This window comes from Emydura macquarii, unplaced genomic scaffold, assembly GCF_026122565.2.
Source record: "Emydura macquarii macquarii isolate MOO-44397 ecotype Brisbane River unplaced genomic scaffold, CSIRO-AGI_Emac_v2 contig_1390, whole genome shotgun sequence".
Classification (NCBI taxonomy): Eukaryota; Metazoa; Chordata; order Testudines; family Chelidae; genus Emydura; species Emydura macquarii.
Window position 1 is genome coordinate 17,411,328 of NW_027131527.1, and position 25,576 is coordinate 17,436,903.

At 39.0% G+C, this 25,576-nt stretch overlaps 1 protein-coding gene across 1 annotated transcript in view; it reads left to right on the forward strand.

The window, feature by feature from the left end:
- Positions 1-25,576, forward strand: part of PCDH15 (protocadherin related 15) — a 714,631-nt gene that overhangs the window by 295,870 nt on the left and 393,185 nt on the right. Inside the window, exons 8-9 of the mRNA XM_067552760.1 lie at positions 5,167-5,277; positions 15,299-15,469. Coding sequence (XP_067408861.1) covers positions 5,167-5,277; positions 15,299-15,469 — 282 coding nt within the window. The remainder of the gene's footprint in view (positions 1-5,166; positions 5,278-15,298; positions 15,470-25,576) is intronic.

A 25,576-nucleotide genomic window follows, 5' to 3' on the forward strand; every position in this document is an offset into this window, starting at 1 on the left:
GCAAGATACTTGTAAGGCAGCTGAAGACTACTGAGATGTAGGGAAGGCCATGTCATATCCCTACACCATCTCCATGCCATCAGAGTTTTAGGGTTGATGTCCATGGCCAGAGCCATGTAAAATAGTCCAAGTTTAGAGGAGAATCTGGGCCAGAGTGAAGGTAAAATAAACTGATTATATGGGCCTGATTTTCAGCCCCTAGCCTCCAGTGGTCTGAATGAGTATTATGCATGAAATCACCTGTGCTTGTTCAGTAGGTATTAGAATTGGTAAAACAAATCATAGTTTAAAAATAAAAAAATAATAATTTACAAATTTTGTGAAATTCTCATAGTTTAGATTGGAAAAAATATTAGGCAAATAATTTATTTAAAAGTGGCCTTCCATTTGTAGAATAAATAATTTACCACATATTATTTGACCAATTCTTCTGTAAACTTTTCATGCAGATTTTGGTGCTGGAAAAATGTAAAAGCAGAGGTGTGCATGTGTGTGTGTTTTCATGCAAACTTGAGTGTGCACAAGGGGAGGCCCCAATGAAAAATGTGATTATCGTTGTTAAATAAACATTTTGTGGTGTTTCTTTCAGTATAGTTTCTTACTTTTTTACGTCTAATATTTTTTTCTATTTTTGTGTATTTTCTATATAGCCTTTTATTGATCTGAGATTTTGTCAATATTTTTCTGTTCTTATATCCATTTTTATGGAGACTGCTTTATTTTAACTAATGATACTAATTTACAAAAGAGTGGGAAATATAATTTAACATCTATGTTCATTCTCAAAGCATGCTGCTTAATTATAAGTTGACAGTTCTCAAAATGTGGTACATGAGCTGATATTCCATCCATTCACTTCACAACATTTTTTTTTTAAGAGAATGGTACGTGAACCAGTAATGTTTGAGAGCCACTGGGCTAGATTATCAGCAGCCGTATGTAGCCACAAAAGCAAGTATGGAGGTGTAAGGCCACCCCTTTTACACTTTTTCATGGTCTACCCGTATCTCAGGTTGCAGCAGAAGTAGACTCTGCAGAGCCATTACTTTCTTGTGACCTCCATGCAGATGAGAGCATGGGATTAGACTGAGCTCTGAGACCGTCCCACCTCGCAGGGTCCTAGAGCCTGGGCTCCAGCCCAATCCTGGAAGTCTACACAGCAATGAAACAGCTCTGCAGACCAAGTCCAGCAAGCCTGAGTTGGGTGGTATGGGCCAGCCATGGGCTTTTCTTTGCTGGGTAAACATACCCTAAAAGGCACAGTACAGAATTCTCAGCATAGGGCAGCAGCTAACATGTTTTGAACCCATATGATTCTGGGTTGCTTTGGGGGCCAGAGCACTCTCTGGCCTAATATTAAACAGTTCCTTAGGCCAGTCTGCCTCCAGCTTCCTTTGTGCAGCAGTGCTTCCAGAATCGCTGCAGTGCTATATGTTGCAGAGCCACTGAAGCACACCCTTCCTGTCCACAGACTCTAGCACATCCCCTATCCCTGGGCTTACCAGGAGTTAATTGAAGCCTGGATGTCTTCCTCAGTTCCTGTTTTTCCACTCTCTGGGTCTGGGGCTATGAGGCAAAGCTGCTGGCTCTCTTTACTGAGTGGAAAACTGACAACAGCAGAAACCCAGAGGACATCACCTACCACACCCACCTAAATGTTGCAACATGCTGCTCCTGCTGCTGAAGTAGAGAACCAGTTTTGAGTGACTTTTCTGTATTTATGAGTACCGTGGAGAAAATTGGAGTGTGTGATCGTGGGCAAAACTGGAGAGGCTATTGCTACAATTGCCCTGAACCAGCATTGCCTTGAGAGATGTGAAAAACCTTGAGAGATGTGGGGTGTGAAATGGTTATTCAAAGTTGCATTTTGGAACAACTTACCTACCACTTACGATGTTCAGAGATTCTCCAAATTTCCCTTTAATTTTCCTCCTTCCCTTCAGTCCACACACATAGCCTTGAACCATGATTGGACTCCATGCTCCCTTCAGCTGTTTAATACCCCACTTCAACTGATCAGTCGTCAGCCCCTTCACTTACCTAGTTGCTTTACAGCTCTCATCCATCTGTGTATTACTGGTCCATTAGTGGAGCTATGACAATAAACATCAGCTACCGCCTCATTCATAAGTGCTGTGTCATCTACTTCCTCATCAACAGTCCACTTTCTTGTCAACTCCCTTTGTACTGCTGTTCGCTCCCTTCCCATCCTCCATTCTGACGGGCAACTACCTCCCAGACTGCAGAGATCCTATCCCCTCTCCTCCCAATTCCATCAGCAACATCAGATTTCTCCCTTTCCCACTCCATTATTACAAATGGTTGATGCAAGTTCAACCTGGCTGCTTACACATCTTCACAGCTGCTGAACATTCCCCTACACAGTCTTACAGTTTGGGGCCATATTCTCAGCTGGCGTAAAGTGTTGTAGATCCATTTATTACAGTGGAGTGATACTGATTTACATCAACTAAGGATTTGTCCCTCAGTTAGGTTTTTTCCCTGTTCCACTCTCCAGGAACATTTACACTCCTGATCCAACCCTTCCATCTCTTTGCACTTGTCCCATCCCAACCCCTACTTTGACTGGTCTCCCTTACTACTTCATCCTTTTACAACATTCCATTGCACAGCAGCAAATGTTAGCAGAACCTCACCTATCCATGGCGGAACTATAGGCCCATCTCATGTTTTCTGAATAGAGATCCAGGCATGAAATCAACCCACATCTCTCCTTCTGTGCTGAGTCAATTCACGGAAAATATTTTACCAAAACTCATTTAACTAAAGCTTTATATATATATATATAAAGTGCATAAAATACTATGTTGTATGTGAGTCACATAACATACATAATACAAACACAAAAGTAATAAAAGAGAAATTAAGGCACCTGACCTGGCATCTCTTTTACTCCTCAACACAGAGATGCATATCTCACCAGTAAGAAAACCACCAGCCATCCCAACATCTTTACTGCCAGATTCCTCCCACGACATTGCCTCATCCTATTGGTATTATATTTTGTTCTAAGTTGGTATGATTTTTTTAAGTTTGCATGAACATGATGGGGGCTCCAGGAACTCTGTCTGGGTTACATGTTTATTTTTTCATCGTTTCTAATATTTGCCATTTAGAATCAGTTTGTTTTGTTTGTTAATGTTTTATTTGTTTAAAATAAAAACAGCATTGCATTATGGCACATTATTGCACAAGCATCATTGCATTAAAGGCATTATATGCTAAAGCAGTCATTCACAAATTGCAGTCATACAGCAATTATATTTGTTTTTTCTTTAATGCTGCGGTTTTAGGCTTACATTAGAGTACTTATTATGAAAACTCAGTATCCTATTTCTTAGTGCTGGGTAAAGAACACACAGCCATGATAGTTTTTAACTAAAGTGTATATTTTTACACTGAAACACCTGAAGCAAAAAAATAATCTTACCTCATTCAAAATCTACACCTGCTGTCAATCTGAAAACACTGCTGAGGTTGGTAAGGCTAAAATTTAATTTTCTGTGACAGTTTTATCATTTTAAAGTTCTTCTTGCTTTCAAGGATATTTTAAATTATTCCTCTTTGCTCTTGCTGTCTCACTGGTTCTACTTTAGTTTTTCTTCTGCTTCAGTATAAAGTGATTGCATTTCAATAGATTTTTTTCAGTGTCTCTGCAATTTTGATTATATGCTTATTTTTGTCCAAAAAGACACAACTGTCAAATTCAAAGTTAACCAAACCGTATACAACTGCTATTGGTAACATGGCTCACTTGTAATGTATACCACTTGTTTACTCAAAAATCAGTTACGATGTAAACAAATATTTTCAACTCTGAATAATTCATGATTATGGAAAATAATGCAACAATAGTTTGTTTAAGGAAGGAAAATACTCTGTTTTTCTACAAAGCCTTTCATTGATGGATCTTAAACATTATTTTCACAACATATCTATAAATTAAATAAATATCTCCATTTTACGGATGGGGAATGTGAGGCACAGAAAGATTCTCAATGTTACGGAGACAGTCACTGACAGAACAGAGAACACATTCCTGATCAATTGTCTCTAAATCTATATTTCAACTTCTAGAGTCTTCTCTCAAAATGGGCCTTCAAAGTAAATTAATGTTAGTCTTACACAACATAGTAGTTTCAGTACTGGACAATGAAATCAATCTATCTGAGTGGAAGTATAGTGGAAATAGAATTTCACCTTTGATTAAGTAACGTACAAAATAAGTAAGGCATTGTTTCAGCAAAGCACTTAAGCATGTGCTTAACTTTAACCATATGAATAACTCCACCCCCTCTCCAGCAAAAGTCTCGGTTGAATTTAAGAATGTGCTTAAATGCTTTGCTGAACTGGGGTCTAAATGGTCTCTACTCTTCATACATTTAACTTTTTGCCTCTCTCCACAAAAGTGGAAAATGCAGGGAGGTTGTGCCTTTCTCTGCATCTGGGACATGGGTTACTGGCTGGTTTAAGCAAGAATAAATGGTGGATTTTCCATAGCTTGAAGTCTTTAAATCATGATTTGAGGACTTCAGTAACTCAGCCAAAGTTATGGGTTTATTACAGGAGTGGGTTGATGAGATTCTGTGTCCTGTGATGTGCAGGAGGTCAGACTAGATGATCATGATGGTCCCTTTTGGCTTTAAAGTCTATGAGTCTAGGAATCTTCTTTTTTTTAAGTCTCTGATACTTGAAAGTATTTTCTCAGCAGCAGGACGTGTGTCTTGAATATAGGAAGGACAACAGGTAGAACATGAATATGTACTGAAAACAGAAAAAGTTGTTCTGAATTGCCCCAATCTGCAGTGCCACCAGTGATACAAGCCTTGTGAAAGGAAAATATAAGAAAGACCAGTGTTCCTGAGTCTCTGCTTACAAGTGTTCCATGACCGTATATGAATGGAAGTAATACATGAAAAAGATTGTGGTGCCAAGTTACCTACCTACCTTTATTATGGGGTTCATATGCAACCCAATTGATTAAATAAAAATATATACAGAGCTGATCAGACAAATAAATCAGAGGATCATCCTAATACAACTTTGATTGTCATATAATATATGTATCCATTGAAAGCTATCTGTATTATTTAACACTAAAATACAGCATGTGAATTCTTATTTTTGTTGTTTTGGCTTTTGCAGACATCCAATAGGACCTTTGACATTCCTCTCACTTTGTCTGGAGCAGTAGTTTTACGAGAGAGATTAAATTATGAAGAAAAGACACGTTATTTTGTTATTGTTCAAGCAAATGTAAGTATGGATTCTAAAATGGTTATTTCTGTCATGGATTCATTTTAGTTTCTCTTGGGTAATAGGAGCGGGTGGGAAGGGCTTGTCCACATACGAGGTCTGAGGTGTTCTTTTTCTTAAGTCACCAGTGTCGAAAGGTTGCTTAATATCTCTTTAGTCTTTGTTATCTTTTAACACAGTTTGCATAATGCTGCTTAGACAAGGACATTCATGTTGTGAAAGAAGACATTCTTTTTGTCACAAGTAATGGATTGTATATTTTAAGTATAGTCCATGTAGTAAAGTACATTCTAGTGTCACTGAGAGTTTGTTTTGACATATCGAGCGATACTAATTTGTCTGAAATGAGTTTAATGGATACAATTTAACTGCATCCCTGAGCTCTGAAATGCATCCTTCTCAAACACAACATTTTTTTTGTTCAATTCACACTATATGCGTGTTAGGTGTTTTTTACAAGATGATTAACAGTGGATAACACACGCTGAGAATGAAACTGACATTTAAACTGTATCTAATATAGCTGTCATTGGCAGAAGGCTTTGTGTGTCCTTGAAGGAAATGAAAGCTATTTTTCCTTTTCTTTTTAGAATAAAATTTGTATTTCTAATAAGTGGATGAAAGATTTCCTTCCATTCCATTTCTGTGCTGTAGTTATTAATTCCACACAAATGGTGTAGTGGTTGAACTGGATGCTCTGAAATGGCCTTAGAAGTGTTTTCTCTTGAAAATATCCATTTGCATTTCTGCTTGCTTGATCAATGTTGTACTAAAGAATGGATAGAATCACCCTGACCTTTATAAATATCTCAGGCGTTTTGTGTTAATACAGATTAAAACATATTTTAGGCCTCAGAATTTGCAAAGAGGACCACAGTAGTCTTTGTCCTTCTCTGGGGGCACCTCAGGGGACAGAAACCAGACTGCGCTTGTCCTCCACCAGATCCAGCACCATGCGCAATGGGCCATTCCTCTCCCTGCCCCCCCCCCCCCCCCCCAGGGCATTCACAAGGACAAGAACTCATGCCCCAAGAGTGGGGGAGAAAAAGCCAGGGCTGGCTCTCCCCAGCATGTGTCTCTGGTGTTGAGAATACCAGATGGGGCAAGAATTCCTTTCAATCCCTGAGGTGGGAAGACAGAGAGAGTGATCCTGGCTGATTGGGGCTGCCCCATCACTGACAACCCACAGGACCTGGACCCAACAGTCCGTCCATTCTCTGAGATAACAACCTTCAGCTGCTGCTGCCTGATGTAGTTAGTTATATAGTCTAAGTGGTAGTAATCTGTACTGTAGTGCTGGAGTGTCAAAGTTAAAACACTGATGATCATATGTGATGGAAGGGTTGTTATAGCTGCACAGAATAGAATTTGTTTTTCATAGTAGTTTTTGATAAAGAAGAAGGTAAATTACATACAAAAAAATGGAAAGTTAAAAGAATGTTGGTTAGATAGCAAAATTAATGCAAAAATTAGGAAATGCCAGATTTACTGTTGCCTTCTTTCTCATTGTGTATATGCATTATGATACTGTCTTTAATTACATGACCACATACTATTATTTCCACTCCCTCCTGCTCCATTCAGTGCACAGGATGGATGTACAAGAGAGCTGAATTAAGATTGCATGGGCAAGTATAATCTGGCATTTCCTAGCTTTCAAGTATTGGATTTTGCAGCATAAATAGCATTCTCATAAAGTAATATATTTGTATATAATATGGATATAAATTAATCGTTTTAGGTGAAAGGTGCTACCTAAAAGCAAAATAGTTGCAGCTAGAATTGATTATTATTTATTATTGTTGTAGTTATATTCATTCATTATTATAATATTAGAATACAAAAGGAAAACTGAGGGCTTTTCTGCATTCCCACTTGTGGGATTGCACCTCCTGGCAATGTCCATGTAGATTTTCCCTTTCAAAGCAGTGTGTGTGTGTGTGTGTGTGGGTGGGTGGGTGGGTGGGTGGGTGGTGGTGGTGGTGGGGGGGGGGGGGTGATGCATGAATGTCTTTGCATGGCTTCCTCTATCAGATGCCATTCAATATACAAAACAGTACAACATCCCTACTCCAAGTGCCTCTGTTCCTTGCCACTGATGAAGAGAGCTGAAGGCACCTTCCGTCATGTGTTACGTCACCTAGTTTTGGGTTTAGCTGCTTTACTAATTGAACATCATTATATTTTTTCTTATTTGTCAGTGTATATGGTAGTGTAATTAGGGAGGGCATTTTAACTTTTTCCAGATTTCTTCAGAGGCATACAGGCTCTCCCCAGTATCAGGACTATTCCAAAGAAGGTTTCTAAAAATTGCATATCATGCTCTGCCCCTATTACAGATCTGGAGCATACCTAGGCAAACCACACTGTGTGGTGTGCAGGGCTTTTGTACCCTGGACTAACTGGGAATGGAAGCTCAGTCTTCAGACTCGTCCACATTTTGGAGGGCAGAGAAGGTGCCCTTGAACTCAAGTTTCACAGTGTGTTTGGAACATTCTGCTTTTTTGCCGAGGCCCTCATACTTTGGGTCCAAATGGCAAACACCTGTGTCAGCATTAGCCTTGGCCTGTACCAAGGGTTAAGGCCCAAGGTCTCCTCTACCTAACATCAGGGACTCTTCTACCACCCTCAGGCACCTATTAAAGCTGTAGTGACTAAGCCATCTGTAACTGGCTTTCCAGAACGCAATTGGCACCTACTCCTACCTGATCCCTTGATTCCATCCCAGATCATTCTCCTAGACTCCTGTCCAGATTCACCATATTCCATGGAGAGATTGAGGAGCCATTGGTGCCATCTGGGCAAGCTTTGAGGGTCTTCGTAGCTGCTCTTGGGCACTATAACTAATAGTCCCTTTTCTAGTCTTCAGATGTGTGACTCCTAGAAGAAGCCCTATCTCAATAAGAACTTTTCATCCATCTTCCACCTAGGTAACACTGCTAGCTGATCTCTTAGAAATGGGAATGCACAAAGGCTTCCAGAGAAGAAAGAAAGATTGCTTACCCAGTAACTAGTTTTTCAAGAGTCACCTTTAGGCATTCATACCTCCTGCCTGCCTTCCCTTCCATCTCAGAGTTATAAATGTTATGGGATTCTGTGGTTCCGCAAAGAAGAAGGCACTGAAACGGTTGGGGTGATAGAGGAAAAAGGTTGAGTTTCCCTTATATAAACTGGGACAGTGGCTCCCACTGTTATTGGTTCTCACATATCAAATTCTTTAAAAAAAATGTTGTGTACATCATTTCACATACCACCAGTCATAGATGTGCCACAGTTTGGGAATCCCTGGACTATTGAGTGACTTCTCTTTTTGCCCTCTATTAACTTCTACAAATATAAACCTTGAATATACAAAGGCTTACATGGTTAATTGTAAATGCAAATTTAGACCTGTTTAATTCAGCAGGATTATTCATGTGCTTCAAATTAAGCACATGCTTAAATCTTCACAGGATTCAGGTCATAGTGACCCACCCTATATAATTTCTGTAATAGAGCTACTTATATGAATAAAAACTGTTTTAAGTGAGTAAAGGTTGCACGTTTAGGCTCATAATACCTATTATTTCAATCACTGCATACTCAAATCTTCTACTGTAATCAAATGTGAATTGATTTCAATGAAGTTTTGAGTGCTCAGCTGTTGTAGAAGTGATTTCTGAGAAAAAGATCTCACCATCCTCCAAATGCATAACATATATCTCTTCTGAGTTCAACTATGCTTTCCTTTACATTTTTTGTTTGTTTTACCTAACCTCTTTGAGATGTACAGTTGGTCCTTTGCCTGCATGTGTGTATTGTACAAGTGTTTCTTTCATTCTAATGAAGTGCATTTATAGCTATCATTATTATTAATTATAATTTCTGAATGTAAAAGATGGAGACTAAGAAGCTAATTAGATGATTTAGGTAAGACTAAATTGCCCTGTTCCTCTTCTTTGATCCAGTATTGCTTACAGCCTCATATTTAATTAATATACAAAATAAACTGTTTAGCTGGTGATGAAGGTTGCTAAGCCTAACATTGTCATGAAAGAAGTAATGCTGGTCACAGTGAAGAGAGCCAAATTCAGACAGAAGTAAGATAATCATATGATCCGTATTTTCTGGATACCTCCATTCACTGCTAATATAAGCAGATTCCAAAATGAGAATAAGAATGTCAGAGTATGTCACATTGGTGGGGGTATGGCACTATATGTGAAAGAAAGCATAGAGTCAAATATAGTAAAAATCTTAAATGGATCAAACTGTATCACAGAATCTCTATGGATAGAAATTCCATGCCTGAATAACAAGAGTATAGAAATAGGAATATTCTACCAACCACCTGACCTGGATGGTGATGGTGATTGTGAAATGCTCTGGAAGATAAGAGAGGCTATAAAAAGAGAAAACCTGATGATAATGGGGGATTTCAACTATCCCCATATTGACTGGGAACATGTCACCTCAGGACAGGATGCAGAGATAAAATTTCTAGACATTAGCAATGACTGCTTCTTGAAGCAACTAGTCCTGTAACACACAGGGGGAGAGGAAAGTCTTGATTTAATCCTAAATAGAACACAGGATCTGGTCCAAGAGGTGACTATAACTGAACTGCTCAGTAATAGTGACCATAATGTAATTAATTGCAGAGAAGAAACTACCGAGAAACACACCACATTAGCATTTAACTTCAAAAAGGGGAACTACACAAAACTGAAGAAGCTAGTTAAATGGAAATTTAAAGAACTTTCACAAGAGTGAAATGCCTGCAAGCTGCATGGGAACTATTTAAAAGCATCATAATAGAATCTCATACTAAATGTATAACTCCAAATAATAATAATAATAATATTAAATAAATAAATAATGAATATAAAAATAGTAAGAGGATCAAAATATACCAGCATAGCTAAATCTGCAGAGTAGAAAAGGCAGTTAGAGGCAAAAAAACATCCTTTAAAGATTGGAAGTCAAATACTACTGAAGAAAATACAAAAGAGCGTAAACTCTGGTAAGTCAAGTGTAAAGTGTAATGAGGCAGACCAAGAAAGAATTTGAAGAGCAGCTAGTAAAAGACACTGAAACTAACAACAATTTTTTAAGTACATCAGAAGCAGGAAACCTGCCAAACAATCAGTGGGGCCATTGGATAATCAAGATGATAAAGGAGTACACAAGAAAGACAAGGTCATTGCAGAGAAGTTGAATAAATTCTTTGCATTGGTCTTCATGGCAGAGGAAGTGAGGGAGATTCCCACACCCAAGCCATTCTTTTTAGATGACAAATTTGAGGATCTGTCCCAGACTGAGGTGTCAAAAGAGGAGGTGGTTGTGGTGCTCCTCTTATGCCTAATAGCCCAGTGGTTAGCACATTCCCCTGGGATGTAGGAGTCCAAATTCAAATTCCCTCTCTGGAGTAGAGACTTCAGTTCATGCCTCCCCCCTTCCACGTATGTGCTCTAATCACCATTCTATAGGGTATTCAGTGGTAGGTCTTTCTGTCTCTCCTGTTGAAGTTGTTCCACTTTGTAAAAATGAAGTCATTGAGCCAGAGAAACTGAGCATGATGTTATAGTCTAGTGCAGTGTTTCTCAACCTGGGGGTTTAGAGGGGTCGCAAGTGCAGAGCTGGTATTGGGGGTGGCAAGAAAGGCAATTGCCTGGAGCCACAGGGGCGCCATGAAACTAAGTTACATGCCTCAGCCCCGTGGGGGTGGGACTCAGGCTTCAGGGGTACAGTAGTTTGGAAAGGTTAAGAACCACTGGTCTAGTGGTTAGAGCTCTCACCCAGAAATAGAGACCCCTAAGTAAAAGTCTCTGCTCCAAATGCTATTTAATTATTTATACATATTATCTTGAGAGAGAAAGTGGAGTGTTAGGTGAAGATCAAACCAAGTGTCTAATTTATTCAGACTAATGCTTTTCATTCCAAAGGATCAGAAAGTACTTAAACTGCTGTATAACAGGGATCATATCATCCACAAGTGAAATGCAACTGCCTCTGGGGTGAAGACAGTAGCTGTTTCTGTTTAACAGTGTACAGCAATATTATTCAGCATTTTAAGACAAGAATATCATAGTCATTTGAAACGGAATTTTTGCAAGTTTTCACTAGTATTTTATTCAGTCAATATATTTTTGCTTAGTTCTGTTTTTAACATGATCCATTATCAAGATGTGGCATCAATTACAAAATATATGAAACTAGAGAGGATGGCATGGCCCTCAATTTGATCAGATTACAAGATTGGTTGATAAAGGTAACTATGTTGACATAATGCTTAACTTCTGTAAAGTATTCCACATTGTGGTTTTTTAAAAAAATAGCAGGACTTTCTGATTAAAAATAATTGTGCTACACAAAATCAATGTAGCCCATATTACAGAGATGAAAAATTGATGAACTGATAGAACTCAAAAGTACTTGAGTTCATAGAATCATAATTCTATAGGGATATTTCTAGAGGGATACTGCAGGAATCTGTTCTTGGCAAGTCAATATCTTGGCAAGTCAAGTCAGTAGGTCCTGGTTGGGGTTGGCCCTGCTTTGAGCAGGGGGTTGGACTAGATGACCTCCTGAGGTCCCTTCCAACCCTAATATTCTATGATTCTATGATCTTTATCACTGATCTGGAAGAAAATATAAAAATCAATGCTGGCAAAATTTGCAGATGACACGAAAATTGGTGGAGTGGTAAATAATGATGAGAATAGGTCAGGTGTACAGACCAATCTGAATCACTTGATATAATGAGCTCATTCGAACCGCAGGAGTTTTAATAGAGCTAAACACAAGGTCATACATGTAGAAATGAAGAATGTAAGCCACACTTATAAAATGCAGGGCAGGTTCCTGGAATGCAATGGCAATGAGAAGAACTTTGAGTTAATATTTATACAACCAACTAAACGTGAGCTCACAGTGTGGTGTAGCAAAGAGAGTTATCCCAATCCTGCAACAGCTAAGCAAATAAATATCAAGTAGGGAAGTGGTATTACCTCTGTGTACATCATTAGTGAGACCGTTATTGAAATACTATGTCCAGCTCTGGAGTTCACACTCCAAAAAAGATTTTGACAAATTGGAAAGAGTTCAGAAAAGAGCTACAAGAATGTGATTCAAGGTCTGGAAAACATGTCTTATAGGGTACATCTATATTGCAAGCAAAGGTTCATTTGTAGCACAGGCATGCATAACCTATGCTAACTTTAATTTAGCTAGTACAGGTAACAATAGTTGGTGGCATGGGCTGCAACACAGGGTAGCAACCACGTATATACCCCAGATCCACAGTGTGCTTGTGCAGGGGTGGCCTGGCCATGCTGAAGTTTATTCCATCTCATCCACATTATTAATGTCAGCTTTAATCTACCTAGCAAAGGTAATACAGCTATGCTTACCTATGCCACAGTTATACCTTCATTTGCAATGTAGACATAGCCGTAGTGACAGATTTAAAAAGCTTAATTTTAATCTAAAAGTACCTACATAAGGAAAGCATTTCTGATAGTATACAGTTCATTAATCTTCCAGAAATAAAAATAACAAGAGCCAGTGCATTGGAACCTGGAGCTAGAGAAATTCAGGCTAGAAATAGGGTGCATATTTTTGAACATTGGAACAACTTACATAGGGCTTGGTCTACACTTACCCAGCAATTCAGCAGCAGTCGATGGGAGTTACACAAGTTATGCAGAGTAGCTTGCGTAACTCCCATTGACTGCTGTGCTTCCCTTCTGCGCGCTGTCTGCATTGTACTGCACCAATGGGAACTGCGTTCCCGTCAATGCAGAACTACACCACTTGAAGGGGTGATTAACAGCGTCAACTTCTGGATTGAGTGGGTCTTCGCTGACCACTCAATCGATCCAGATAGGTCGATCTGACGGCGGTGACTTTGCCGCTGTCAGTGTAGATGTACCCTAGGAATATGGTAGATTTTCCATCACATGAACTTTTTAAATCAAGATTGGATATCTTTCTAAAAGATAGTCGATAGCTAAAACAGAAATTATGGGCTTGATACAGAAATTACTGGGTGAAGTCCTATGACCAATGTTATGTAGGAGGTCAGATCAGAAGATGATAATGGACCCTTATGGCCTTAAAAATCTATAAATTAAGGAGAGCAGTTTGGCTCACACTTAAGTCCATCAATATTCAGAATGTATATAAATGGTTAACACTCACTCATTTACCTAAGTGCTTTGTGGAATAGGGACAGATTTAAGCATGTGCTGAATCAGGGCCATGCTGAAAAGGTAACAAATTAAGACACGATCATGAATTAGTAGGAGTAGTGGTTATATTTCTAAAGTGTCCTTGTGTATAATGTATTCGTATATTCAGTGCTTGGGATCTGGGCCTATTAGTTGAACGGTGTTCAATTTAGCAGCAAGTAAACAACATTAGTATTTGGATATTAGCAGGGAAAGAACAAGGAATTATTGTTTAGGAACACAGAGGAAATATTTCTCAAAGGGAGTTGAGGAAACTGGAAGAAACTATTTGATGGGTAATATGTTTTGGTGGAGCTAGGTCCTATTTAGTCACCCTCCAAAAACAATAGTAAAGAAGTTTGTAAACTCTCAATAAATTACACAATATACGTATTTTGTGAAAAACAGAATTTGACACAATTTTCGGCAGTACCTGGTGTAGATTATGACAAAAATATATAATGAGACTGTAATTACACTTGTGTTGAGATTTCCAGACAATAAGGGATTACATTCCTTTGTTATGTATGGAAAATAATGTATATCAGCATTATATGTATGTAAAATATTTGCTTTTACAGGAATGATTTGAGTTTGTATAGTGTTAGGTATAAATCTACATACCAGTTTAGGAATTAGAAGCAGTAAACGTAACTCGGTTTTGAAATGTAGACCTGCTGTCTCACCAACTTTTTGGCTACTTCTAGCTAAAATAGGACTGAGGTCTAACACTTTAAACTTTAGGTATGTATAGCTCAAGACTAATCTCTGATTTGGGTTGTCTATGTAAATATAAAATATAGTGATTAGTGGTCTTCATAAATGCTTTAATTTACACCATAGGAAGCCAAGGGAAAAAGCCAAGTGATGTGTACTAAAATATGGGTGCTGCACAACATGGGCTCATTCCCCAAACCTTTTGCTCACCTCCTTCCTCAGTCCTTGTTCCATTCATGCCCTCAGTGAACTATGCACCCTCACTCCCTATATGTCTCTCTTGACAAGTAATACTGCAGACTACCAAGGTCAAAGTTTTTTGGGCCAGGAAGTTCTCTGGTGAACCTTTTGATAGATCTATGAGATAGGGGACACTTTACCCTATCTAGGTCACCTGTTTGAACCTGCCCAGCTCAGCAGGGCTTAAATGCTATTCCCCATCTAAAGGTAGTTTGGTAGCTCTTATGTGAGATGAGGTTCAGTCTTAGTTCTAGTTCCCATGTCACAAGCTCATCTTTGTGCATTGTCATAGATCATAAGCTCTTCAGAGCACGGATTCTCTCTTATTGCTTGTTTGTACACTACCTACCACAAGAGGGCTCCAATCTTAGTTGGGTTCTCTAGCAAGGCTTTCTACAATGAGAGTCAAAATCTCCTTACTCACTATAAATTTGCAAGAGCTGGAAAAACAGTAGATGTCTCATACACATGGAAGATGGGCAAAAGGAGTTAAAAACTAGAAGACAGACCCAAAATTTTGATTTAATCCTTTTTTAAAAGAACCCATGACATTTTTGAGGTCTGACTGATAATTTTTTTAACTTTGGAGGATAACAAATTTGATATTGGAAGATAATATGGTGTTGTGGCATTCATAATCAACATGTGGATTTGTATGTTTGTGAAGATAGGGAGCATGGAGGTGGTGCCAAAGTTAATGTTTCTGTAATTAGCAGTTTCCCAGACTTTTCATGATTGTGTTGGTAGAATATGTTCTTGTTCAATCTTAACTTTGAGTTAAAGGAGTGTTTTTGTGTGAACCATACTCTAAATTCTCTAAATCATATTTATAGAAATACCGTTTTCCTCCACAGGACCGGGCTCAAAATCTTAATGAACGAAGAACAAGTACGACCACCCTCACAGTTGATGTGCTTGATGGGGATGATCTTGGACCAATGTTTCTCCCTTGTGTCTTAGTGAATAACACTCGTGACTGTAGGCCACTCACCTACCAAGCCAGTTTACCAGAGTTCACTGACCCTGTAAGTACTCAATGAACTCTCTTTCCTGGGTTCTTAATTTCTCCCTGACTCTTTCCTAAACAAGCATCATGTTTTACTACAGACAAAATTGGCAGCTATAATAATTTTTTGTTAGTTATTATGTTCCTAATTAGAATAAGTGCTTCCATTTGCAGTCATGAAATACACATCCAGGCCTGGCTGAGGTTTTGGTTGGGTGAGCCACCTCAGCAGCATCTGATTTGAAGTTTGCACATGTAATTGAGAGAGACAGACACAAGCTGAGAACCTGGGAACAGAGAAGGGACAGGAGCTGAGGACAATAGGGACAAGTTTGATGGGGGTAGGAACAAAAATGGTAGGGACAGAAGAGGACAAGCTGGGAGGCACAGGAGCAGAAAGGTCTTAAAGCACTAAAGCACACTGCCCTGCAGAATCGGGAATGGGATCCAGTATTTCTAACATAAAACATTCTTCTGCTGCCTAGCAAAGAGCTGTGAAACCCTATGGCAAAATGTGTTTTTCATTCCCCTCTAATGCCTGATCTATATCGAGGATAACATCCTACTTCTAGTACTTGTTGCTCTGTTAACTCAAGTGGTAGAGGCATGTGCTTTGGTTCTAAAGATTCCAACTCAGTGTTATGATTTTAGACCTAGGTATGTTTTATGGTCTGGAGGGAGCCGCTATAGGATTTAACATTTAGTCTCCATGCCTGTATACTCCTTGGTCTCATTGTGGAGAAGGCCAAAAGGGGGTTACTTAGCTGTAATGTCATATTCACTAGGATTGAGTCTGCTATTTCATGTCACAACTGAATAAATGTTGACATAAGATAGCAAATTGTAGTCACTGTTCACTTAGATCAGATTTTATCCAGTCTCCTGTGGATATTTGTTCTCCATTACCAAGAGCACTGTTAATGGCAGCAAGAACAATTCAGACATCCCCACTTTGGCTTTTTTCTGTAACTTACGCTGTATCCAACAGTCAAAGGTTTTCTCTCATTGAAAAAAAAATATTTCTTGTGAAAATAGTTTTTTGAAGGTACAATTAAGTTGATGAAGGTTATTACTATTCTCATAATTTCATTTATATAGTGCTAATTGTCCTATTCCCTGCACTGTATGTTTAAAATGTAAAGCCCCAGTCCTTCATTCACTTGTGCACATAACTTTTCTGACACAAGAATTTGTAGTGACTTCGGTGGGACTTCTTATATAATTATGCTCATGTGTCAATATTTGCGGGATCAGGAGGACCTAAATTAATGAGGTGAACTTCAAACTTTGCTGGAAAGAACATTCTCAGACATAGCAATTTAAAAAACAAGTCGAGGCCAGGCCCTTTTCAAAAATATTATCATAGAATCATAGAATATTAGAGTTGGAAGGGACCTCAGGAGGTCATCTAGTCCAACCCACTGCTCAAAGCAGGACTAACCTCAGCTATATCATCCCAACCAGGGCTTTGTCAAGCCTCACCTTAAAAACCTCTAAGGATGGAGATTCCACCACCTCCCTAGGTAACCCATTCCAGTGCTTCACCACCCTCCTAGTAAAAAACTTTTTCCTAATGTCCAACTTAGACCTCCCGCCCTGCAACTTGAGACCGTTGCTCCTTGTTTGGTCATCTGCCACCACCGAGAACAGCCTAGCCCCATCCTCCCTGGAACCCCCTTTCAGGTAGTTAAAGGCCGCTATCAAATCCCCCCTCACTCTTCTCTTTTGCAGACTAAACAAGCCCATTTCCCTCAGCCTCTCCTCATAAGTCCTGTGCTCCAGCCCCCTAATCATTTTGGTTGCCCTCCGCTGCACTCTCTCCAACTTGTCCACATCCTTTTTGTAGTGGGGGGCCCAAAACTGGACACAATATTCTAAATGCAGCCTCACCAATGCCGAATAGAGGGGAATAATCACTTCCCGTGACCTGCTGGCAATGCCCCTCCTAATGCAGCCCAATATGCCATTAGCCTTCTTGACAACCAGGGCACACTGCTGACTCATATCCAGCTTTTTATCCACCGTTACTCCCAGGTCCTTTTCTGCAGAGCTGCTGCCCAGCTCGTCGGTCCCCAGTCTATAGCTGTGCAGGGATTCTTCCTTCCTAAGTGGAGGACTCTGCACTTTTCTTTGTTGAACCTCATTAGATTTCTTTTGGCCCAATTCTCCAATTTGTTTAGGTCACTCTGTATCCTATCCCTACCCTCCAGGGTATCTACCACTCCCCCCAGCTTAGTGTCGTCCGCAAACTTGCTGAGGATGCAATCTACCCCATCCTCCAGATCATTAATAAAGATGTTGAACAAAACCGGCCCCAGGACTGACCCCTGGGGCACTCCGCTTGTGACCGGTTGCCAGCTAGACATGGAGCCATTGATCACTACTCGTTGAGCCCTATGCTCTAGCCAGTTCTCTATCCATTTTATAGTCCATTCATCCAACCCATACTTCTTTAACTTGCTGATAAGAATACTGTGTGAGACAGTATCAAAAGCTTTGCTAAAGTCAAGAAAGTCATCATAGAAAGCAATCAGGTTGGTCAGGCATGACTTTCCCTTAGTGAATCCGTGTTGACTGTTCCTGATCACCTTCCTCTCCTCCAAGTGCCTTGAAATGGATTCCTTAAGGACCTGCTCCATGATTTTTCCAGGGATTGAGGTGAGGCTGACCAGTCTGTAGTTCCCTGGATCCTCTTTCCTCCCTTTTTTGAAGATGGGCACTATATTTGCTTTTTTCCAGTCGTCAGGGACCTCCCCCTGTTCCCACGAGCTTTCAAAGATAATAGCCAACGGCTCTGAAATCACCTCAGCCAACTCCCTCAGCACCCTCGGGTGCATTGTATCCGGCCTCATGGACTTGTGAATGTCCAATCCTTCTAAATAGTCTTGGATCAGATTTATGCCTGGTATAAATATAATGACTTCATTGGACTTGTATCTGGGATCAGTATGGCCTGTCAACTTTCTGAAATACTTCTCTTTGCTAGTGTGCACTCCTCTGTAGGATTTAATATCTAATACCTTATTCCTGCTATTCACAGTTGGTTAAAGTGGACATGATGATTCTAGCTATATAATAGCAAAACTTTTCCTACACTAAGCCTTCAAAATCCCAAACTAATTCTTTTACCTTTTCAACTCTTATCTGACACTTCTTAACCTACTGGGAGAGTTGGAAATGGTTTGCTACTTATCTCTGTGGTTTCCCTTGACTTCAGAGGCCACTCCCAAGCTATTGGCCAAAGCTTGAAGCCTTTTTTGCAGTGTAGCCAGAGTTTGAAGCAAGTTAACGGTCCACTAAAATAATGAAATAGGAGACCAAGGTTGTGGAAAAATGCACTTCAAAAAAACCATGTCTTTGCACAAGTTTAAAGATTTATAAAAGCACAGTATGGTTTAACTTCTTCCTTACAGATCAAAATAAAACTAGTTTTTCATAGAAGAAGCTAAGGGAAGATTCTGTAGTAGATAACCTGCAACACCACTGTTGTTATGGAGAACTCTTAGCTTATAAAAGACTAATTGATTCCACTGCAAACAGTTTCATTAAAAGTATCTAAGGACTGAATGGACCATGAAAACTCAAATACCTTCTCACATCACCATGTCAACAATTGAGGTACATAAGTAGGGTGGTAGAGAAATTTGTTCCCCCATCTAGTCAAGCATACTTAACTTTAAATATGTGAGGAGTCCCACTGGCTTCATAAGACCACTCATTTACTTAAAGTTAAGGATCTGCTTTAATGTGTTGCTGGAAAAGGTCCTATGCATACATAAGTCCCGTCATTTTTAGTAATACTGATTTTCCCTGAAAAATTCCTGGGTCTTGAAAAAAACAGTATTTGTGGTTTCACTGATTATCACCCGAATTTTGGCTCTTTGGGGACTGGGCTACTGACTTGCAGAGTCCCTGACTTCAGTTCAGTCTGCAGGGAGCAGAAGGCTACACTTCATGAGTACTGGTCTTCCTGCCAGTCAGAGCCCCCTCCTGGGCAGGGGAAGCAGACAGGGCTGCACTGAAGAGCTGGTGTTAGAAGGAGGCTCTCTCTGGCTGGAGGGCTAGTACTTATGGGATTCAGCCTTCTGCTCCATTCAACCCCAGCCCTTCAGTGCAGACCAGACCACTTCTCTTTCCAGACAGAGCCCACTCCTGACATAAGCCATTCAGTGTGGTCCCATCCGAAGAGCCCCATCTGCTTCCCCTACTGACCTGAGCCTGCACAGGGGTAGCAGCTGAACAGTTGGGATCAAGAGGGGGCTCCATCTGGTGGGGGACCAGTACTCATAGCATGGAGCCTTCCAATCCCCTTCTGATCCTGGCCCTTCAGCATAACCCTGTTCACTTCCTCTGCACAATATATGTGCAGTATGTGTCCTGTTTTTATTTCAGCATTGTTGATTTGGGTTTTTTTTTTAACTTAAATTATTGGGTTTTGTTTACAAATACAGGAAATAATAATGAATCCCAAACAATGAATTTTTAAGCTTAAATTATGTAGAAACAGTTGCTTGGATGAAGATGTTGCATTTAAAAGACAATATACTCCACTGAATTGACCCTAAAATAAAGCATTTGTAAGCACAGTATTAAATGTGCTTGTAAGAATAATACATTTTCTTCGGTCTACTAAGATTAATTATCTTTAGTTGGCTTCTATCAAAGCTTTCACTGATGTAAAACCAGGATTATTTTTCTACTGTAATTATTTTCTTTAGTAGCTCTAGAGCTGTTTGTTGCACTGACAACATGGAAGGAATCCACATAGGGTGTACCTTGTTTACTGTCTTTGGCTGAAGTGATAGAAGAGGCAGGCAAAATGAATGGGCTGCTTTGTTACCAGAGTACTGATTTATTTATTCCCAAAACAGTGTCAAGGTTTATATTATGCCTTCCAGGACTTGGATTGATTCATGCCAGTATTATTAACAATGTTAAATCTGCTGCAAGATGTATTTGGGGCTATATAATTTGTATTTATACACCTGTAGAAATATGTTTTGGGTTCTTGCTGCTTGCAAGGGATGAATACCAACTGCCTCCAACTGCCAATCTCCCAAGCAGGGCAACAAAAGTTATTGGAGGCCTTTTTCCTTTTTCCTGTTTTTTGCTTGTTGTGAGTAAAAATAAATGTTTATTATAGAAATGCTGCCTCTTCCAGACAGTAAGGTACTGCAGTCAACCACTCGGGTTTGGCAATTTTGAGGACTCAAGGTGAAACATATATATATATATATAATTTTTTATTTCTACTGTTTCTTTATCTGCTCAGTTTTGAGTAAAGAAAATGTTTCAAGTTTGTCCAGGAATAAGTCAGTAGGTGAACATTCAGTAACAATATATCAAGTTCATCAGACCTCGAGTAAACAGTTTACAGGGCAACATTATAATCTCATTTTTCTCTAAATAGCACTTTTTTGTGAGGCCCTGTACTTATATTTCTGCTGTTCCTTTAGAGATGGGATGGCAAATTAGGAATAGAGAATGTCTAATCTAGTTCAGTAAATTGCTGGAATTCTTTTGTATAAAATTGTTTTCACTATCAAGTTCCTTTTTCCTCAAGGTGTTCATCAGTCCATATAAAATATTAACACTCCATGTTGCCCTTATGGACTTTTATTTGCCCATTCAAATTAGAACTTACTACTTTGAATGACTGTCAGGTACTACAAAGAGTCATGAGCACTACCATGGTAAAGTTGATTATTTCCCCAGATATAGAGGTTCTTTTGTTCTTTATCCTTATATTAGCTATTGTACATTCTGTTCATTATCTTTGTGTTTGTGTCACAGGATGGGATGTCCCTTTAAGAAAGTTGGGCTTAGCTGCACCTTTGATTAATTAGCTGTATCCCAGGTGATGGGTCTGAGGCCAGAAATATCTTCAGGCCATCTGGTGCTTAGATAAAAGGCCAACAAGCAGACAAAGAGACCTTTGGTTGGAAGGTAGGCTTCTTCAGAAGTCCCTAGGGCTGAGGAAAGGACCTGGTTTATCTGTCTGATTTAGGTTGAATTGTTTTGGGATTTAAAAAAAAATAAACCTCTTCCCTGCAGAAGAGGGACAGAAATCATACTGGTATTCAGAGTGGTATCTGATACACTGACGAATGAGTTAGACCACCAATTTACAGTTTGCCTCCAGAAATAGCTTCTCAACAAGACATTCATTGTGCAATTGAGGACTTGAGAGCATGGAAATATTATCACCTGGAGTTTAAATAAACATACTTGTTATATTGAGTGTTTTTCCTTATTACAATGTAAATAAAGGGTCACAAAGTTTCCTTGGCCACAAAGGTTGGTCAGTCATTCAGTGTGCTTCAATACTCAAGACAGAGCAGAGACTTTCTAAGTCACTAAAGCAAATGTTTTCTCAGAGAAAAGGTAGGTCATCACTACTTAGGTGGCAAGTGAAAAAACTCATGCTTACCACATGAAAGTCAACAGAGGAACCATCAAGATTAGTATGCTCTGCCAATTTACTATATTAAGTTTTGAAACTACATGACAAATAAGATTAATACTAATCATTGAATCATCAGTGCATCTCAGTGTAGGTGTGGTTGATTTAGAACCTAGAATACCATGAATGGTTTATATCAACTTTCATCCAAGGGTTTTGAGGTAGGACTTTTGATTTTAGATTTTAACCAATAAACACTGATTAAACCCTCCCCCCACATACAAAAAAGAGAGAGAGAGAGAATGGTGTTTATCCAATAAACAGCAAAAAAAACCTACTAGAGTTGGTTACAGATATGTAAGGACTTGTCTACGTGCAGCAGTAATGCAGACTACAGGGGTGTGCTGTCTAAAGCACACTAATGTTGCACATTAATTGGTCTATGTAGATTCTGCTGGTGTGCACTAAAAGTTTCTTAGTGTTCTTTGAAACAGTACTTTGTTAAACCACACTAGGCAACATTAAAAAGTGGTTATTTATTACAAAATATACAGAGTCACTGAACAACCCCACTTTTGGGCATCTACATAAAATTCAAAAATTGCTAAAAATGCCACCCCCAGATGACTTAATAACCCCCCAAAACAGAAGCCTTAATTATGAGGTATCTTTATTGATTTCCTATGTTCAATGTAGGAGCAGCTGCACCCAGAGTCTTTGGGGGCATAGGGATTGGTTATGTACACTGTGCTATGGGGTTGGCATTGTTCTAGGGATAATGATCAGCTGCTTTTTCCCTTTCTGCCATCAAAGATCTTTATGTAGCTGTGTGGTCCAGTGCGTTTATATAATGGACTCAATAGGTATAGTAAGATAGGGAAACCTTCTACCCTTGAAGATGCAAAGAGGGGGGACACCAGACCCAAATATAGTGCAGCCAAGCTATCAGCCCCCTTGAAAACTGTAAAGGGGGTTGTAGGAGATTCTGGGATGTGGAGGGAAACAGGGAAGGTTGGAGTTGAAGTGTAAAGAGTTCTTCTGGTGAAAAGGGTTCTCTATAACGTGAATCTTCAAGTAAAAAAAAAAAACATTTCTACAACCTCCAAACCAACTGCTATCTCCTGTAAATGGAACCCTGTGAGAGCCACCCATCAGTAGCCATATGGGTTTAAACAGTAAGGATAATTCATAGGAACAATATCCATTTCAAATCTATTCTGTTTTTAAAATATATATTTCAAAATAGTTCTGGCTACTACGCCTGTTTCAATGTTTGTTCTTTTTAAACAATACTTTCCTATTTTATTAAACATTTTCCTATTCTTTTACTGTGTGAAACAAAAACAGATGGAAACTGCCTATATAGAGGAAAAGGTGAAAATGGTGACGGTATTTTATATATAAAATATACGAAGTAATCCAAGTGAAAAATAGAGGTTTTTTTCAGTTATAGTGGCCTTAGGTGCTACTTTTAATAATAGGTTAAAAAATCAGATGTGTGGATATTTCTGCTCCAAATATTGAACCCCAAACATGGTGGCTATCCTTATGTGCAGCTCATTGAACTCAGTTTTTAATTGATGAAATTGCAGACTTTAATTACTGCTGTCACTTTTCTCTTCCTTGTAATCCGTTTTATTAAAGATCATTTATAATCCTTTCTTATGGTTTTATTGTCTGGCATTTCATTCCTTTATATCTGTGTACGTCCTTTCTCTCTTGAGGTCTTAAACATCATATTCCTCCTACACACAAAATAAGACCAAAGCCTTGCATTTTTTAACCGTTTTTTCAATTGCTATGGCAACTCTGTGATGGATGCAGTGAGATATGCAATATAGTCTGTTTCAGTATGCTGCAACTGCTGAACTTTTCTTTTTTACCACATTCTTTATAAAGGTAGAAGTTTGTAAGTTTTGTTTCCCATTTTCATACTGAGGGTTTCATTCATTTTATCATAGCAGAAGACATCAAGAATATTTGTTAGTTCTCAAAGGCCTTGGATCCTTGTGCGTTCTTGGATGGAACACATCAAGGATCATGAAATTTAGTTTCCACACTGAAAACTAGTAAATTTGAAGCCCTTTGTGAACATGCTTGTAGTAATCACAATTGTGTAGGGTAAATAGAAGCAGTGCTTTGGTGGAGAATAGGTGTACCTGAGGAGACATGGATTTAATGAATCCTCATCAAGTTAAGGATGCATTTATCTACTGAATGTCTTCCCCTTTACTGGGCAGGAGAGGTCACATTGCACTGGGTAGTCACAATACAGCACTCCCACTTTTTACTCATCACTTTTGACTTTATGCTAATATTTACAGTACAGACTTAGACTGAGTCTTTAGAGGCATAAAGTTGTTTTTTAAAATCTAGTGAAAAAATTATAATAGATTCTACCAATTATAAGTATCTTTCATCCAATCTCTCAAAACTTGTTCAGTCTCAGAACATATGTGTAAGTATATTATTTTTTAAAAACTTGAGTTATCTGAGGCACACACAGGTTACGTGCCTGATTTTTCAAAGGTGTTCAGAACCTGCATCTCCCACTGACTCTGACTAGATTGCTAGTTAACATCTCCAAGATATACAAGGTAAACTATTGTCAGAGTTTGGAATAGAACCCAAGAGTCTTTATGCCCAGTTCATTGCTCTGACCACTGAATACACCTTCTATATTAAACATATTGATGAGTCTTATTGGCTATTATCTTGTTATTCTGGAAGATATTGATAGCAGCCATCAATTACAGACCTGGTAAAAGCTGATGGATGTACTAAGCACCTTTGATTCAAGCTAAATGAGGGAGCAATTAAGTGACTTTTTGTGTAGCCATAGCTGAAATAATATAAGCCACCATCCAAAGTCAACATGGCAAGGTCTCCGCAGAGTAATGGATTTCCCTTGAAACTGATTGCAAAAGCAGCATCTGAAGCATTAATTGGTTGCAGAGGTGAGTGAGTGATAGATCAATGAACCAGAAAGGAAAGAGAGATCCAGCAGACAAGGGGCGAAGTAGTGGTGCATGACCCTGGGAGGAAACCAAGAGAGACTGAACTTCTGTAAGCAGAATACTTGCTGAAAGGACAGATGTGAAGTTCTGAACAAGAAAATTTCCTTTTGCTGTTAATTATATCTACTAGGTTCAGGAAGACAGGACTTTATTTACCAGAAATCAAAAACGAAAAAAAAAAGAAACAGGAATGCACCAAAGAAATACCTGACTCCTATAATCAGTTTTGCCCCCTAATTGAAATAACTCAGCAAGGTCCTGATTATTGGTTTACCAGACAGGCCAAAGGACAACAATAGAAAAAGAAAAGATTTTCAGCCAGTCATAGTCCAGAAAAATTTAACATGATCCCCCTCAATCAGTGGCTCTCAAACAAATTATATATGAAACTTTAAAAACTGATAATGTTTTAATAAATAAATAAACCATTGATTTTAGAAGCAATTCTATCTAAATATTGTGCTTTTTCTTTCTTTGCCTTGTTCTGTGCTTGCTAAGGAGATTCACAGGAAAAGGAAGATCGTTGGTACAGGGAATCCTCTTTTTAGATGCCTGGCTGGCATGTCTTGCTTACAAGATCAGAGTCACATTGATTGAGTATTTGCACTGGCACCATATTTGCCGCACAATTTGGGCATTAGCCACACAGGAAATAATGGGGTGTGGTTTATGTTTTTTACTTCCACAAAACAATGAAGGCTTTTGG